At 43.6% G+C, this 19,261-nt stretch overlaps 1 protein-coding gene across 12 annotated transcripts in view; it reads right to left on the bottom strand.

Annotated features, from left to right (window-relative positions):
• PXK (PX domain containing serine/threonine kinase like) overlaps positions 1 to 19,261 on the bottom strand; it is a 68,432-nt gene that overhangs the window by 6,800 nt on the left and 42,371 nt on the right. For 6 of the 12 annotated variants that reach the window (XM_044753936.2, XM_044753928.2, XM_070492291.1 and 3 more), the window contains exons 8-17: positions 18,200 to 18,304; positions 17,503 to 17,604; positions 16,159 to 16,320; positions 15,608 to 15,725; positions 14,276 to 14,354; positions 11,932 to 11,980; positions 8,342 to 8,419; positions 7,724 to 7,810; positions 7,201 to 7,270; positions 4,127 to 4,186 (exon numbers count right to left, since the gene is read on the bottom strand). In XM_044753936.2, the coding sequence (XP_044609871.1) occupies positions 4,127 to 4,186; positions 7,201 to 7,270; positions 7,724 to 7,810; positions 8,342 to 8,419; positions 11,932 to 11,980; positions 14,276 to 14,354; positions 15,608 to 15,725; positions 16,159 to 16,320; positions 17,503 to 17,604; positions 18,200 to 18,304 (910 nt within the window). Of the gene's footprint in view, positions 1 to 4,126; positions 4,190 to 7,200; positions 7,271 to 7,723; positions 7,811 to 8,341; positions 8,420 to 11,931; positions 11,981 to 14,275; positions 14,355 to 15,607; positions 15,726 to 16,158; positions 16,321 to 17,502; positions 17,605 to 18,199; positions 18,305 to 19,261 lie in introns of all 12 variants that reach the window. The other 6 variants (XM_044753935.2, XM_044753927.2, XM_070492287.1 and 3 more) reach the window with 1 other exon arrangement.

A 19,261-nucleotide genomic window follows, 5' to 3' on the forward strand; every position in this document is an offset into this window, starting at 1 on the left:
AAGCTCAGAGTTTCTGACCCTACTTTCAGGGTTCTTTTCATGCCAGCTAAGCGCAGTATTTCACAGCACAGCCCTGCAGTGCACTGGAGAGCAGGCACTCAAGCAAAATCAGTGGGCTGGCTGAGCAAAGACAGAACCGGGTTTGAATCCTGGCTCTGGCATCCCCTACTTGTGTGACCTTGGTCAGAGTCCTTTACCCCACCAGAGCCTCAGTTTCTTTGTCAAATGGAGCTATAATAGAATCCATTATCATTGGATAGGAAGGTATCCATGAGGATTAAACGAAACAATGAGTATAAATCACGTAGAGCGGTGCCTAGCACCAAATAAGTGCTCAAAATATGTTAAATATGATTATTAAAAACAGTAACAAGAAGAATTTAGGGTCTCCTGCTTTCTTAGCTTTCCCAAAATACTCTTTGCAAACCTGTTTGAAAAACACACACATACACACATACACATACAATAGCAAGGCAACAAGCTTGTCTGCTCCCAAAGGGAAGGTGGGAGGGGTGTCTGCATGTAGCGGACTGGGACCTTCTAAACCACTCAGCTCTATAAATACAGAGTGTAAACACTAGTTGGTGACATTTACCGTGAAATAAGTCAGGATAAAGAATTTTAAAGTTCTTGAAAGAGTGACCTTCTGGAGGCAGGAAACATAACCTTTAGCGGAAAAGAAAGTGCTAGGAATATTCTCACTGAAAAAAAGAGTTTTAGAGAATCCCGCCCCACCTGATGGAATCGCCAGCAGACTTAGGGAAATAACATTTCTCCCATCCACTTGGTAAGGGCCTTGGGAAGGGGCCCCCTGGCAGAGAGGTGCAGTCAGAAATGGGAGAGGCCCCAGCCCTCACACAAATGCTGGAAAGGGCTCATGAGAGTAAGACCCCTTCACTTTGAAACATCTGTCACTTCTGCCCCATCCCAAAAGTAACTGAGCTTAGGGCTACCCTCAGCTACCATGAATGTGCTTAAAACTGACGCTTTCGGGAAGAAAGGCAGTGCTGTCGAACTGAATTGCCTAAGTTGATCTACTGCTGAGCAAACTGCCAAAGGGCAGGGTCCACCATGGAGTCAGAATATGCTTGACTAGAAGGAATGGTGAGATGGTCTCCTCTAAGTCCCACTCTTTTGCCTTTTACAGAGGAGGTGGCCAAAACTCAGACATGGAAAGTGACTCATTCAAGGTCTCCCGGTAACTAACAGTGTACCGGGGTCTTACTGTGTGCCAGGCGCTGTTCTAACCCTGCATGCATGGAACTCACCTGATCCTTGTAATAACCCAACTAGACAGGCACTCTTATTATCCTCACTGACAAATGGGACACAAGAAGGTCAAGGGTCCCAGAATTAGCAACCCTGAGGTGGCCCTCAAGTTTAGGTTCCCTGTCTCAAGGCGTAGTTCCCAAGGGCTCACAGATTGAGTTGTGTTTGAGAAGCTATCTTTAGCAGGAATTCTTTTTTAATACTAGCTCTTAAAAATGAAGAATTTTCCTTCATTTTCTGAGAAAACTGCATTTCATCCCAAAGCTGGAAGACACTATCCTTGACTTAGTTCCCAGATAAATCATAAACTTGGCCCAAAGACATAAATTGGAGTAAATGTGATTCCAGCAACAAGATGGGCAGTGTGCAGAGAGGCAGCAAGAAAGATGAGCCCAGTGAGAAGCCCGGCCTCCTGTCCTGCAAGGAAGGACCAGTCTAAGCAGGGGCTGACCAGCCAGAAGTTGCCACCCCTAGGCTGACAGTCTTGCCCTCCCCCAGCAGAAGCCTTGAAGGCAGAGCAAGCCCAAGCAAATCTACCCACAAGAATTTACCGAGCCTTTCCCAAGGATACAGTAACATGACGCTACTAGCTGTTTGTAGCTCCCTGATGCCTTGCACAGAACAGAAGCTTGAGACGTTGCTCATTGGTGGACAAGTTCTTCAGGCGGAGATTTTCTATTTAAGAATGGGAACTATTTGGAGAAAAAATTACCACAGTCAAATCCTGAGGAAAGCACTTTCTTGAATTGTGTCTATCATTTCGGAGGTCCTGGCAGGCACTGAAACGGCTCCACGCCAGCTGGGGCCTTGTCTGCCTGTTCATCTCTGTAACCCAGGGCCAAGCAGAGCGCCTGACACACAGCAAGCTCTCAGTAAATGCATCTTGAGTAACTGAACAAATAAACTCACTGTGGGTGCCCCGTTTAGGGCCTGCAATGCCAGGTCGACAGGCAAACGCTATCACTTTTATGAGATGCATTACAATACATGCCCAGCAGAGGTCAGAACACAGTCTTTGGGGCTGAGTCAATAATTCCACCAACAAAACATTAAAGGAAATAAAGTATTTTCAGGGAACCTCTCATCTTTGCCAGGCATTGTGCTTGGGGCCTCACATATGTTTTTTTCTCTGAATCCTTACGACTCCCCTTCAGGACAAGTATTATCCAATCCACAGGAATGCCCCCTACTGCTCCCACTCACCCCAGAGAAGTTTTTCCAACATTGACTCTAATTACAAAAGATTCCTCTTTTTCTTCTCCTCTCGTTCTAAGATCACCACATCTCATGCACCTGCTACTGTATGAGATCGCTCCCATTCAAAACATAGGCAAATTAGAGGAGTCACCCCAAAAAAAGGCAAATAGATTGTGAATTCCCCAAGGCATTTAAAAATGAGAAGTTGCATTAACGTCCCAGGACCACATCTAATGTACATAGCAAGGTGCTCTGTACTACCAAACAGACCTCACTTGTTAAAGGAGGGTTTATGGAGGCTCACCATTAATTCTCTCCAATTCCTTTAGTATGTCTAAGTGGTGTGAAGTTAATATCTTCTACAAAATGGCTCAATATGATCTGGGCAGTGGATGTCCAGAAATTTCTGATCAGCCTATACAGGTCACCTCTACGAAAGACAGAGAAGTCTATTTTCTGTCTTGATCAATATTTGGGAGCTTTCTTGTAAAATCTGCCAACACAGACAGGAAAAGAATATCATCCCCATGAGCCAGGCACTTTGCTACTCAAAATAGGCCCTGGCCCCGCACGCTCCGCAGGAAGCCTCAGCAACCATCCTCAGCCAGCAAGGAGAGACTCTCGCCAGCCACAAGGAAGTGGTTCAAACTGGTCCCCTTACATCTGCTTGCCATTTCTTTAGGAAGGTCAGTTAGAAGCATTTGGAAGCAGTTGGGTAATATTCTCGGCAGCTCCTGGGTACTGCCTTCAGCCTTAATGAAAATGGTACCGTCAACCCATAAATCAACCCCAGCCAATAACTCTGCCTTCAGACAGCTGCAGCAACTCTTCCACACCCAGCTGACAAGCTCTGAACGGCAGAACCAGCTTCTCTGAAATGTAGAATATCTGGTTTATTTAGGAAGTGAAATGAGATACGGTACCCCAACGTGGTTTTTATGGGACTTGCAAGTGATTAGGACAGAGATATTAGTCCAAAAAGGAAAGGAGGAAACATGGCATTATGAAGCCACTCCACAGAATTAGGATTATTTTTCTAAGTACTCCCTGAGATAAATTCTTTTTAAATTTTTCAGACAAAACTCTACCTGATTTAATTCACAAAGGCAAAACGAATGCTAGCCACAGAAAGATATTCAGATGATTAAATGCATTGCCGAGCACAAAAGAGCACAAAGAGTTATCAGGAAATCAGAAACTCGGTGGTTATTTCACTCCCCGACCCAGGCATTTAACCAGTTTTGCTCTGTGACAAAACTGACACTATGGCCAGGCTCCCTGAGGAGAGAGTCCCGGCAGGACAGGGCCCCTGGGCAGCAGTGCAATCAGGTTGTTCAGCCAAGCGTGTACCGAGATGAGTTCTGATCTGAGGAGCCCTGCACGAGGCTTTCCAGCAGAGAGAGCAAGCTGGAGGCAGAGGGTGGAGAGTGGCCCTGAAACCAACTACTGTGTTCCCCATGAAATCTGAGTTTGGAAACCCAGACCCTCAGCTCTCCCAAATGACACTGCTCATTTGCATTCCCACTGGTTTCTTGGGAGAAGGCTGGTCCTACCCAACCCCTGAAATGCTCAGGCCAAGGTAAGAAGAGAATGAGCCCCACTCCTCTTCCTGTTGGTGGAGGGAAGAAGGGAGGCAGGTTACTTTGCCTGAATCACTAACCTGCTGTAGAGGGTGGAGTTGGTGATGATGGAGATGTAAGAGGTGAGCTGGCCCCGGATCCTGCTAAGAGAAAATACAGAGAAACCCTCATGTGGACCAAAGAAAGACATTTGGAATTTGGCCCAAACTGGGACCCACTATTGTCTGAGACTCTGCATTTGGCTTAGTGTGTGGACCTGGTGGTAAAAGGTGAGGAGGGTCAGAGGGTTCAGATGGCCACAGGCTTCGACCCCAGTGCAGGGTATGCTCCCTTCCCCAGGCCAATAGAGGTTGATCGCCTCCCACTGCTCCCCACAGCCTGCCTGGTCTGAAAACAGCTTTGTACAATCAATGGCCTATGCAACTGGCTGGAGTATCTCTTCCTGACACAACCCCTGTCTCTGGGTAATGAATGACAAATGACAGTGCCACAGCAGTACAGGGAACAGAGAGGTGCAGAGCAGTCCAGTGGAGGCCTCCCCAAAGGAAGTGAGAGTTCCCCACAGCATCCACCCAGCAATGCTCTCTGTAGACATTCCATTTTATTAGCAAGTACAGTCAATTAGGTAAGGTCAGCCTATTTTGAGGATTTCCCAGGCCCCTTCTTACCTGAAATTCAGTAAACACCCTTATTTACATTAAAACAACGTGCATATTCCCATATGTTGAATGCTTTTTCTGGAGCTAGAAACCTTGTTATATTTCAAATATTCCTGGAGCCACCCCCGTAGCTGAGTGGTTAGGTTTGTGTGCTCTGCTTCAGCGGCCCAGGGTTCACTGGTTCAGATCCTGGGCACGGATCTATGCACTGCTTATCAAGCCATGCTGGGGCGGCATTCCACATAGAAGAACTAGAATGACCTATAAGTAGGATATACAACTGTCTACTGGGGCTATGAGGAGGGGAAAAAAAAAAGAGGAAGATTGGCAATAGATGTTAGCTCACGGCCACTCTTCTTCACCAAAACCGCCCCCCCAAAAAAAAAACAACAACAAAAAAAACCCCAAATATTTCCAAGTTCTTAGCATCTCCTCAGAAATCCCCAGAACATATCCTCCTGGCCTGACGTGGACGTAGCCCCATGAGCAGACAGAGGTTCTGACATAATCCCCTTCCCCCACACAGAGGTCCTATCAAGGGGTTAACCAAAGCTCCAGCGAGGACTGTGATCAAGCCCCTGAGAAGCCACTAGCTGTTCTGGGGAAGCCTCCAACCATCCCCTCACGCACTACCCACAGGACTTGTTGGGCCTGGCATGGACACTGGGCACGAGGAGAAACGTCTTAATTAAACCATACCTCCCTCCAGCTGAACACCTTTCCACTATTTGCAATATTCTCTCACCTCTCTATAAAATATGAGAGGTGTTTTACTGAAAAAGGAGGTAAAACTCAACCCATCCTGTTTTCATACTGCTTTGTAGTGCTAACACAGATCCTAAAGCAGAGAAGATTGAACTTGTGATTCCAGTGGGGTCTGGGGATGATCTGTACATTCCCATCAACTGCCATTTGCTTTCCTAAAGTCCTCGAGGGCATGGCAGTGTCTTGGAGTCCTTGGAATCCCATCTGGCTGCATTTGGCACAGAGCCTTGCAGGCAGGCAGGGGCTCAGGAAGGCGGAGAACATAGACCCAGGCTTTCTCTGCTTTATAAAGAATTAGCCGCTGGACAGTTAGACATGCTGGCTGGAGATATGAGTCTCAGCCTAATGATGACAATGGCCATCCCATCAACCATGGAGAAAACAGACCTCCAACTCTGCAATTACCTGCTGGCCACAACAGTCTCTAGCCCCTCCTCCTCTCACAGCCACCATCCCCAAGGAGACTGCCTTGGTCCTCATTGGGACCTCCAAGGTCTGGGGCCTCCCCTCCTTCTCTTCCCTTCTAGCTCTGTGAGTCCTTCTCTGGCTTGACTCTGCAGGCAATGGTGTCCGCATGATTCTCACTCTCCTGGAGTCTATGATCTTCTCCCATCCCAATTCTCCCAATTTCCATCTCCACCCACGCCACCTGCATTCTCTGGCTGGGACTAGTCTAGCCCTTAGGTCTTATCTACCCCTTGTATACTCTTTCTCCTCATACCCCCAGCAGACGTCCTCACTAGTTTCACTGAGAAGACCTGAGAAGGCATAAGCTGTGAACACCCCCAGTTTCCTCGCTTCCACTTTTAAACTCCTCTGCCTCTTCAATTGCCCCTTGTGTGTCCTGCCCCCAGGAAGAGGTGGATGGGCTTCGTCCTAGGCTGAGATAGGCAGCTGGGCTCTTGATGCTAACCCGTGGGTCTTCTAACCCCCACTGCCCCATCACTCTCTCTTTTGCATCGTCAGCTTCTCCCTCTCTACTAGGTCCTTCAGTGTATGCAGTGTATGTACTAGTGCCTGACAGTGTATGCAGCTATCCCTCAACCTAAAAACCTCCCCTTCTCTTGTCCCTCCTGGGTTAGGCCAAAGCTGCCTGGGTTAGGATGAAACCTCCCCTTCTCCATGTGGAACTCTACTTCACAGATTCATAAGACAGAAGAACTGGAAGGCCCCAAAGGATCACTCAATCTGGCCCCGATTTCCAAAGATGGGGACATTAAGGCCCAAAGCCAGTGGGGCTGGGCAAGGGGCAGCCAGGAGAGGCAAGGAGGACAGCCAGCTCAGGACAGTGCTCTCTGTACCATCTTGGCCCTTCTGAAATGATGCTTTTTTGCCATCCCCACACACTATCGAGTCCTTCCGTTAGTCCACGCAGGAGGGCACACCCTTCTACCACATGAGGACCAGAGCAGAGGGTCGGATTTAGTCATGTATGCTCTACCGAGGCCCTGCATCATAAGTTGGGTTGGTTTTTCTTCCATGGCTAATGCTCCTCTGTGGTTGATCAAGTATTGCTACCAGTAAAGAGGCTAGGTTACCCAATAACCTTCTAGCACTTGAGTCCTGTGAACCTGTGAATGTGGTCTCAATCCTTCATTAGGAACACAGTTCTTTTGTTCTCTACATTCATTACCACTCTGGCCAGTATCTGGCCACCAGAACCCAAGAACTCTTGACTCCTGGTCCTGACCTTTGGGACCTCGCCCTCACTATAATCCATAATTAGTTACCTGAATTATTGGAGTTGCTGTATTTTGCTGAATGCTCTTCGCTATTTTCAACAGCAGATCGTTTTGACTTCTTTAAAAATAAAAAAGAGAGAGAGAAAAGCAAAGAATAACCACACTGAAGCTGGGAGTTAGAATAAAAATATTTTCCAGGTACACAGTTAAACTAGCTACACACGAGGTCATATGTGCCCTCATAACTTAATACAGTGAAGAAGTCACAAGCCAAAACCAAAGGGGGAAAGAAAACCAAGAATGCTGAGTTTACTATCTCAGGCCGATCATTTCCTCCAATTACATTAGGCCATAATCAGCGCAGCAAGCCAGAAAACTATATGGTCCATTTCTCCGCTGACATTATGTGGCTCTTTTTTAGAAGCTACAAACCAGTCATCTGGAAATAGTTTTAGCTTTTAAGGAGATATAGCACAAAATCTGTCATTAACTAAATGCACACCATTAACCTAGAATTTTCTTCAAATGTAGTCAAGAACTCACAGAGAGAATTCAGAGACACAAGGCTTACCTTTCGAGCTAAAATCTTTCTCTTTTTTCTTTCTTCTTCAGATCCATGGTGAGACTGAGCTCTTCTCAGTCTTCGATGCTGGTGGATCTTTAAGAGACCACAATTCACCACAAATGTAAGCATATCCTACACTAATGAAAATCTCTAACATATTTTGCCAAATCAGATTATTTGGATGAAAAATCTTTCCTTGCTCAGCCCGTCTGCCTCCAGGCGCGAGTCTGGATGTCTGGCAGAAGACTATGCCAGAGGATAAAGACCTTTCTCGCTTCCCCCAGTTCCTTCCTGCCTGTCTCTCTTTTACAGGAGATGAGCGTGATCCCCGGCATCTTTAGAGCATGGACCATGCGTGCCCTCCTCCACCTAGCCTGCCCTGACCATAGGGGATCATGCCCTTTGTGGACATGTTTGTTTCCCCCCAGGCTGAGCTCCTTGAGGGCAGGACTGTGAGGTATTCAGCTGTCTCAAGGCACTCAGCCTGAAGCCTGGTACACAGCAAGTATGCAAGAAACGTTTATGGAATGAACAATCAATTAAAAGTAAATTACTATGAATACCACGGCAGAGGATGCAGACAATGAGAGATCAAAGGTCAATGAGGAACAATTAGCAACCTACCTGTTTCTGTTCTTCAATTAGTCTCTTTTCTATACATTCTTTGGCAATTTTCAATGCCTCTTTTAACTTTGTGGGAATCTGAAAGAAGTGAAAGTACATAATCTATTGAGTAAAATGGCTGGAGATTCTCTCAAGTCCTGGTTTTAATGAAGGAGCAGCTGGTTATCAAGGAGGAGGACATCTGGAATGAAGTCAGTTACAAGCTGTCCACTTGAATCCTATCCTGGCCACTTCCGGTATCCCCAACACACTCACTTCATTAGCATTTCTTAGCAGTGAACATATAAAACTAATACATAAACAAAGATGATATATGTTTCAAATATTTCAAGTAATTCTCAAAGGACCCTGAATCACCAAAACCATCTTGAAAATCAAAATTGGAGACCTCACACTTCTTGATTTATTATTTATTACACACTTCCTGATTATATTAAAAACATACTACAAAGCTACAGTAATCAAAACAGTGTGATACTGGCATAAAAACAAACACTTGGACCAAAGGAACAGAACAGAGAGCCTAGAAATAAACCCTCATGTATAAGGGCACATGATCTTTGACAAGGGTGCCAAAAGCACATAATAAGAGAAAGGACAGTTTCTTCAACCAATGGTGCTGGGAAAACTAGATATCTACACGTAAAAGAATGAAGCTGGACCCCTACCCTATATTATATACAAAAATTAACTCAGAATTGGATTGAAGATCTAAACCTAAGACTTAAAACTATAAAAGTCCTATAAGAAAATATGGGGGAAAGTTTATGATTTTGGATTTGGCAATGATTTCTTGGGTAGGACACTAAAAGCACAGGTAACAAAAGCTAAAATAGACAAATGGGACCACACCAAACTTAAAAGTTCTGCATATCAAAGGAAACAATCAACAAAGTGAAAAAGACAACCTATGGAATGGGAAAAAATAAATCATATATCTGATAAAGGGGTTAATATCTGGAATATATAAAAATCTCCTACAACTCAACAACAAAAACATAAGTAACCAAATTAAAAAATGGACTTATAAAAAATTAATTATACCACAATAAAGCTCAAAAACAATCAATCAAAGGAAAAGAAATGGGTAAAAGACCAGAATAGACATTTCTCCAAGGAAGATATAAAAATGGCCAAAAAGCATATGAAAAGATGATCAACAACTCTAATCATTAGAAAATGCAAATCAAAACCATAATGAGATATCACATTACACACAATAGGATGGTTACTATCAAAAAACAGAAAGTAAGAAGTGTTGGCAACAAAGTGGAAAAATTGGAACTCTTGTGTACCAGAGGCAAGAATGTAAAATAGTGCAGCTGCTGTGGAAAATGGTATGGAAGTTCCTAAAAAAATTTTAAAATAGAATTACCATATGACCTAGCAATCCAACTTTTGGGTATAGATCCAAAAGAATTGAAAGCAGGATCTCGAAGCACACCTCATGTTCGTTGCAGCATTATTCACAACAGCCAAGAAGTAGAAGAAGGCCGAATGTCCATCAAGAGATGAACGGATAAACAAAATGTAGTATATACACACAACGGGTTATTCAGCCTTAAGAAAGACGGAAGTCCTATCAGATGCTATAACATGGATGAACTTTGAGGACATTACCCTGAGTGAAATAAGCCAGTCACAAAAGGACAAATAGTGTATGATTCCACTTATATGAGAAATCCAGAGTAGTCAAGATCATGGAAGTAGAAAGTAGAATTGTGTTTGCCAAGGGCTGGCGAGGGTGGGGAAACAGGGAGGTGTCGTTTGACAGGTCTAGAGTTTCAGTTTTCAAGATGAAAAAGTTCTAGAGATCTGTTCACAACAATGTGAATATACGTAACGCTGCTGAACTGTACACGTAAAAATGGTTAAGAGGATAAATTTTACATTATGTTTTTTATCATAATTAAAAATCAAAAATATATAAAGCTTATTGGAACACACATACAAATTCAAGTGATTATAATATTTTATAACTTCCCAGGGATTTTCTCTGTGAAGAAATTTCACAAGATTAAAGCTTTTTCCTGCTGGAAGATACTCTTAACAAAAGCCTGGTGTCTTCTGAGCCTGTCATTTCTTAATTTATTAGTTTTGCAAACCATGAGGAGTTCAGGCTTGGAAAACAGACACCTGGATCATTTAACTCTATTATTCTTTAAAAATTTAAATTTAAAAAAGTTTTGAGCAGGTAATACAGTCATATGGTTCAAAACTCAAAAGGTATAAAAGGATGCACACACAGTAAAAAGTCTCCCACCTGGCTCCCCTCCATGGAGGCAACCAACGTCACCAGATTTTGAGTGTCTTTCCAGAAAGAAAATGCATGCACAAGAAAGTGACAGTGGTTTTTAAAACTACATTGCCTGTGCTGCACAGACTCTCCGGCTCAGGGGAAGAACAGGTCTGATAATACTCCCTGGGCTGGACTCTCGGGTTCGGGGAGAACATACTTATTTACAAGGCTGCAGGCATTTCCTGAGGAGTTTCAGTGAAGAAGAGACGAATTTAAATGTTTTTCTTTCCTACTTCAGATCCAAAGAAACTGTTTTTGTCAGAACTCCTCTAGCTGGCAAAACAGGACGAGGAAAACGTCTCTCTCGCCTATACAATCTTCTGACCCCATCTTGTTTTTGTTTTTCTTTTTGCCTCTAAATTCAATTTCATCATAATTACATGTTCTTTCTTACTTCATCAGTATTACATGTTCTTTTGGACTATGGAGAGAAAGAGAATTATCCTTCATTCTACTACCCAAAATGACACCAACAGTGAGCTCTAGGGAGAGCCAGGCCCTGAACCATGCCTCCACATACATTATCTCAGTTGTCCAATGACAACAGACAGGTATTACTCACCAATTCTACACACTGAGTAAACGCAGACCCAAAGATTCAGCACTTGCCCATAGATCAGTGGCTCTCAAATGGGGTGATTTTGCCCCCTCTCCTCTCTAGGGGACATTTGGCAATGTCTGGAGGCATTTTTGACTGCCACGATGTGGGGGGTGGAGAGGGCTGCCACTCACATCTAGTGGGTACAGGCCAGGGATGCTGCTGGACATCTTACAATGAACAGGACAGCCCCTACAACAAAGAACTATCTGGCCCCAAATGTCAAATGTTGTGGCTGAGAAACCCTGCCTTACATAAATGGCTGGTAGTACAAAAGCAAAGTAAAGCATCAGCCTGGGCTTTTTGGGTTGCAGAGCCCCTGCTCTTTCCAGGACGCCAAACAACACTGCTGCTTCCCAGGGAATTTCCTTCCGGTCTGTATTCTAAACATAGGTATTTTTTTTTTACACTATGTACTTTATATCCTGCTTTTTTCCCCTTAGCCCAAATAACAATCATTTTCCATGCTACTACAACATCTTTATCAACTTTATTTTTACTAGATAAAAAATATTTTATCAAATAGATGTCCTATAAATTATTAAACTATTCCCTAATTGTAGGCTATGTAGATTCTTTTCAAACTTTCCCTATTATAAATACCGTACCTTCTGTTTTTTGATTTAAAAAGCACTAACTTTCAAAGTCAACTTATTTATGTCACAAGCCAAAAAATGATATGATTTGCTTTACCTTAAACTGTGGCTTTTCAGAATTGGTCAGTAAAACATCACTGAATAATCTGTAAAGAAAAGAAACAAAAAGATCTTTCTTAAACCACGTGCTCTCTCAGAACAGGATCAAAGCAGAATGAGATATCTTAGCTCATAAAGTCCCCACCACAGCCCCAGCTCAATCCACCGTTTCACATTTATCAACAAACTCAAAGGAGTTTACGGGCCACCCAGTGTGACTCAGGACATGCCTCAGTCCCCACCATCTCAGAGGTGTTACCAGGGGGCTAGGTCAGCTATGCATTGGAGGCGATGTCCCCACCAAGGGGCAACAGTCCTCTCATGCTATACAGTAACTTAATTCACACTTTGAAAAAAATTATTTTTGCAAATTATTATTATATTTATATTATTATTTATATTACATTGCAAACAATATATGCAGTAGATATTTCTAAGGAGAATAACTGGTTTTCCTTTTTTTTTTTTGCCCCAAAGGAGGACAAAATTTTTTCTAGAGCTCAGAAAAATAAATATATGCAGGCAAGCAGAAAGGAACTGTTCTGATTGGAATCTAATGAAAAAATAATTTTCTAAGAAAAGTAGTGCTTCTGGTGCTCTTAAAAAAAATAGCAGCTTTTAGAGTGTATAAATTCTCTCTTCAGAAGTATGTTATTGAAAACAATAGCGTGAGGAATTCTGAACTGTTTTAAAAGTCTAAAACAGGTGGGGAATTTAAATGGTTGTCGGGTCAATGCCCTGACGGCTCTGAGGGAGTCTTTCCTTCAACAGTCCCCCTTTTCACAAACAAGTGGAGATGACCGGGTTAACTCTTCCTCTTCCCCGGAGCTCCCTGGGCGGCTCCGAAGCTGGAGACATAACTCTCCCTGTCAAGGCCATGGGTCCATTTACTCCCAGACAGCACTGAACACAGTTCACACTCCTCCAAGTGCTCTTCTCAAGGCGGAAGCCTACCAGGTAGGAAGACTTAAGCGAAGAAAAAACATTTGGATTCCCTTTAGAACCAGAAGATTGGGAGAAAAATGTAAGGGCTTTGGAGTGAGGGCTGCAAATACAAGCCCCAGATACATCAGCATGATTATAGGCCATTTCCTAATTACAAATGCATTTCGTTCTAAAAGTTTGTATGAAAACTGTGGTTTCCCTAACTGGATCTATGTTTCCACGTTCACATTGTTACTAATGATGGCTGGTTCAGAGAGGGACGCACCAGTGTGAGTCAAACATTAGAATGTCACATCCACAGGGCAGGGACTTGGGCTGCTCTGTTTATCACGGCCTCCCCAGGGCCGAGGACGGCGCCTGACCTACAGCAGATCTGTTCTAAACACAAGGAACCTTAAGTTACCGCTTCTACCTCTGAACTCTGGCTATATGCACTTCAAGCTGTCCCCTGCCTTGTTTCCCCATGTTATTGTTTCCTGAGTACATCTGTTTACAACGAGCTGGTAGAGACAAAGCACTGGGCACATCACGCGTCACGTGATATTCACAAAATGTAAGCTGAATCAATATTAATCATAACTAATATTTAATAAGCACTTAAGTGCCTGGCACTGTACCAGGGACCATCTCATTAAATCCTCCCAACAACCCTCTGAGGCGGCAACTATTATTATCTCCATTTTACTGACGAAGAAACTCAGCTTCCAGAGGTTAGGAAACTTGCCCGAGGTCACTCAGGAAGAAGTGGTAAAGCTGGGTCCACCCCACGTCTGTATAACCTCAGACACACTCTTTTTAACCACTCTGCTGCCTTTCCACTAAGGGACAGAAAAAGATACCTAAAGAAGAGGCCCCAAAGCACTATTTCCCCCACCTCGATTAACTATTCACAACCCTGTGTAAGGGAGAATGTCTTCTGAGCCCTAAGCCCCCAGCACAGCGCCTGGTACATGTTAAATGTTTAATAAATGTTACCCAGTGAGCAAATGCACAAACAAGTGCATGGGAGGCCAGCAGCACACTGCCCTCCTCCTAGATGGCAGACCCTCTGCGGGCAGTGGCTCGTGAACTAGACTCAGCTGTGGGCCAACGGGTGTGCTGAAACAGGTCATAAAGGACAGCAGCTTGAGCAGGCCCTCTTGTACATGTACACAATGCTAACATCGACAGAGAGAGACACACATGAAGACGACAGTGATGTTAAAGGAGAGCAGTCAGACTAAGGTAGCAGAGAGGTCACAAGGAAAGGACAGGATATCATGCTGCAAGAGACCATCTGGTCGCTTTGACTCTGCAAGGACCACAACTGAGTCTTTACTGACAACAGGCACTTAGGTTAGTGCTCCGGTGTTCAACATAGTTAGGATAATTACAACCAAGGCATATGATTGACTTACGGCATCTGTAAGAGCCGGGAGACGGTGGGCATGCCATTTTTACAGGCTTCACAAGACAGCGTAGACTCCAAGACGGCCACTTGAAATGAACAGATACACATTTTAGTTCCGCAGAACATGCTGGCAAATCCACTTGGTGATGAAAAGTTTGACACCACTTTGCAACAACTGTCTGCAGGCTGATCAGGACAGTGTCAAAACTCTTCACGCACAGACAGATGGCATACGTGGGGAGGAGGAATGCTGGCAACATTGATGTTACCGATGACTCAAAAAAATGGTTCAGAAACCACATGCTGACAGAAAGCTAAATATATTTCAAAGATAATTGGAAGAAGAATTCAAGATATCATTCATAAATGTGTTTGCTCTCTTAAAAGAGAAGTAAACACTACACAGAAGTAAAATTCTGAACTGGAAAGACATTTTGCTGCTTGCCTGCTGATAATCAAAACCAGCACAGAAAATGCCAATTGTTGATATCCCATCATCCAACACCCTGGATGATATAAACAAAAGCAGCCAGATTTTTCTACTCACAGGTCACTGTTCAGTTTCAGCTATTCAAACTCAACACAAAGTAGACTCAGGACCTGTTCTCTTGAACCACTCTTTTGACACAAAACTAACACTTGGTGGAGGATTGACTTGCACACCTCGAACGTATAGTGGTCCAACACTACCCTGCCCTCCCGTCTCTGTGCTCTAGCAGTGAGTTCTGAGCTGGCTCTGAGGGGATGAAAGGGTCCCTGGATGAGTCTGCATCAGTTTCTATATCCCTCTCCTAAGGTGCCCCCGACCTGTCCTCTGGCTCTCCTCAGCCCCCTCAGTAATGCTGGAAGAGCTCCTGGATGCAATTTGCCAGTGTCTGCATTCCTGTCTGCCCTTCCTCGCTCTGGGCCTGTTAGGCTTTTATTTACCAGGTGTCCAGCCCATGGCTCTCTTGTTCTTTGCAGGTCCCACTCCAGCCCTGGTCTGACTCCTGACATCTGACCAAGTCTGCAAGACTGGCTTCAAGTTGCCTGTTCCTGGCTTCTGCTTCTATATCAGACTCAGTCTAGCCATACTTCTCTTTATATCCTTCTACTTCCAAAATTCTAATGCATGTTACAAAATGTCCCCTGAGATGTCAGATGGCCTGACAAAGGGACAAGCCACGTGAATTTTCAGTTAAGCGCATTTAAGTAAATTACTCAGACCTGGTCTACTTTTAAATTGGATGGGAATTTCTGGCTGTGGAGCATAGCAACTTCCTCTGGGTCTTTCCTGGACTCTGGAGAGGGGGTGAGCACCTCTGCAGGGCCCAGAGATCCCTCTATACCCCATACTGACCCACAGCCATAGACGGTGCCGGAGGGAAGGAGTCCACAGGCACCGAGTCTGGCGGTCGCCCATAAGTCATTTCATACAGTAAGTGGCCAAAGCAGTGGACGTCCACGCTTTCCAATGTCTGTGGAAGAAAAGAGAGCAGAGGCATGTTCATCCTTCAGTTTGGCTCTGTGAATCCCAATGCTCCTGCCCCAGGCTTCCACTAAGAAATATGGCCGAGGGGCAACCTTACTCAACTGGTAGTGAAAATACAACTCCAAAGCTTTTTGTAAAAGCTCACAAGGCATTGCTCTGACCAAAGGTCTAGGTCCTACCCTGCATGGTTTCCCAGTCAGTGATTCTACGCCCCTCCTTGTCCCATCCACCCTTTCAACTAGCCTCTTGGAGATACAGTAATGCTCTATGGGAGAAGCAGGGCCAATAGGCCTGGCCAATCCTAACTGTACCTCTCACTGCTTGGTGCCTATTCTTACAGAGGCAGATCATGGGTCCTGCCGTGGGGATAACTTACACCTAAAAATGAACCTGCTGTTTCATTACTTTCAGCCACTTACATTGATTTTCCTGAATTGTGAGAAATAAGATCGGTAGAAGGAAGGAAGTCCTAATAAGGAGTTCTCAAGGTCTAGCAGCCGGCAAGTGTCCCCATCTAGCATCACATTGGAGGCATGAAGATGCCCATAAGGGAATCCCTTGTCATGTAGAAACTTTAGTACCTATTAAGAAAATATGTATAGGTTACATTTTCCCCCCAACTCATCCAGACAAAAGACAAGCTAAATTTTGTTTTTTAAGTCAATATATTTTGAAACAAAACCAAACAAGTCACTGAGGAGATTCCTAAAGAAAAATGCCACTTCCATCCATTTCTTTGGAAAAGGGAGTGATGCTGAACGCTTTCCAGCTGTGAGACACAACGCCAAGCTCCTCCATTCCCACAGAATAGAGAAGTAGCCTGTGTCTGTTCGGGGTTAATAGCTTTGGTGCCAAAAGGCTCTACTTTCAGCACTTTCTGATCCCGACAGGCCAGCTTTCTTCAGGGAAAAGTCTTGATCCTCCTGCATAGAGAGTAAAGCTATTGGCCAGTTATTCAAGAAAAGTGCTTCGGCCAGTTATTCAGGAAAAGTGGTTGAATTGAAAACATCTTTAGTCCAATCTCTCCTCAGAATCTTTTTTGGTTGTTTATTAATAGAAACAAATGACAGTCTCCCACAAAAAGAAGGAAACTTTTCAGCGGCCATTTAATAAACAGTGGCTCACCCAGTAACAGAGATGCCTGGACACAGCCCGGCAAAGACCTAGTAAACTAGAGCAGTGCTAACCAGAGGGTGCCCAGAGGACCACTCCCTGAGGACTAGAAGAAAACAGTACAACTTTTCAATTTGTTTTGTCTTCAATCTCATTCTTTCTTAATCTATAATGGACAGAATATGTTAATAGTAGTACATGTATATAATGGCTAAACATATGCAACATTAGGGGGGTTATGCTTAAATTGTTTTCACTGATAAGGCTGCACAATCCAAGAAGCTTGGAGAATACTGCTCTAGTTACAATTCTGTGGGGAGCCACATGGTTATGTATGTGATATAACAAAATCAAGAATTCTTGGCACAAAAATAAAGATCAACCAAAATAACACAAAAGTTGGCATCCATACAGAACAGTTCTCAAAAATCAGACACTAAATTCCAATAGTTAAGCTTTCGGAATTTTGTAGCTCTAAATTACTGCTTTAATTAATTAATTTTGGGATAAAATATGAGAATGCCATCAGTTTATCAGTGATCAGACGACTTAAACTATTTTGGATCTTGCCTGAGAACTTTCCCAAAAGAATACTGTAATGCTGGATAAAATTTCAACGCAACTTAAAACAAAAATTAAATATCTCTTACCTCTAATATTTGCCGCCCATATGTTTTTATCTGCTGGAGTTCAAGGCCTTGAATCTTCTTAGGGTTGCAGTACTTCTTTAGGAACGGGTCTTTCGGTTTTGCCTTTGGAAAGGAACAAAAAGCACATAAGAAAGCAGCAGAGGGGTGGAATTCTGCACACAGCCTCCCAGAACAGAGAGGACTCTAAGAGGCTGGGGGCGCCAGACAAGGCCAGCCTGCAGGATGTGGGTTTTTAAAGTGCAACAGTCTGTACAGTTGATAGAAAGAGGCTGACCTGGGTTCCGTCCCTTCTCTAGTCCAGTGAAGATGTACCCGGTCTTGGCGTTAGCAGACCCCAAAGTCTTGTATCCCTTTAGAATTCTCAAGTACTGCTTTTTAAAAAGATTTTTTTTCCAGCTTTATTGAGATAGTTTAATATTGCTTTTTTAAGTGAAAGATACAAATTTTAAAACTGACCTAACAGAGCATCCTACTTTGTAATGGACATAATCATTAAATGTTCAACCTTCCCTCATGTGGGGAAAAGAAAGCTCTTTAACCAAACTGGGTAGCTGTTATTCCTAAAACAAAAATAAAATCAAAATTAAAATAAAATCCTCAGGGCCTAGCTTCTGGAACCTTAGGGATCAAGTATCAATAACAGGTTCTTAAGGGACTTGAGAACTTCTTTATGTCCATGAACTTGCACCACAAGTACCTTGTAGATCAGGTCCTTCAAAGTTCCTTTTTCATTAAACATCCTAATTAGCAAGGCTGAGGATTCATTAGCTGTGGCAAAGGTAACCCGATGGATGTAAGGATGCTGCCAAAACAAAAAAGGAATTCACATTTATTTGCATCAGCCTCTAGGTCCTTTTAGATGCAGGATGTAGTTCTGTAGTCACATACCATCTTGATAGTTTCGTTGCATATAAATGTGGGATAGTCCCTGAACACATGCCATTTTCAAGTTATTAGATGATCAACTAGTACCTCTTTCTTTAGAGGAGCGAAGGAACATAAACTTCCTGACAACAGGAAGTGGATAACTGATGTGGTGAACTCTACATGTGAAGGTATCTGCTTTGGTATGTGTATTCTCAAAGTTCAGATAAAAGTGTGGAGGAAGAGGGGGGAGTCTGAGTTTTTGGAACAGTGGTTTCAATATTCTGCCTCATTAAATTGGTAAAAAATACAGTCAAATCCTAGAACAGCCAAGTGGGAACCAGGACAAATGTATCTTTACTCACAGCTTTGCCTAACATTCCATACTGCTGTTTGGTGCCAAGCCAGGGAGCATGACAGGCAGAAAACAAGCAAAAGCAGCATCTTTTGGCATCTTGGCACTTTTCCAAAGCAGCTAGCATGAATCTTCCTGTCCTTCCACTGGAGTGTGCAATATGATGAATCACAGTGTCCTCTTGAAATGGGGACACTGACATCAACCAAGTGGGGTGGAGAGTAAGACAAATTATTTAATGACTGAAAGTCCTCTTATGACCTGGAAATTGAGTTACAGGAACCAACTGGCTTCAGACAAGTATCGCAATGTCCATTAGCTCAAAAGAGTACCGTGAAAATTTAAACCCACGGGAGCTGAGCTGTGCAAGGGTTTGGGGGACAGAGGTTGAGTGGGTTGGCGGATAGAAATGGGTGTGTCCAGGAAAATATAGTAATTGACCACGAAGTTTCTCCCAATCATCACATCAAAATGGTTGTTCTTGATATTTCAACAGCTTTATTGAAATATAATTGACATAGCATTATAATTCACCTATTT

Source organism: Equus asinus, chromosome 21 (genome assembly GCF_041296235.1).
Source record: "Equus asinus isolate D_3611 breed Donkey chromosome 21, EquAss-T2T_v2, whole genome shotgun sequence".
Lineage (NCBI taxonomy): Eukaryota > Metazoa > Chordata > Mammalia > Perissodactyla > Equidae > Equus > Equus asinus.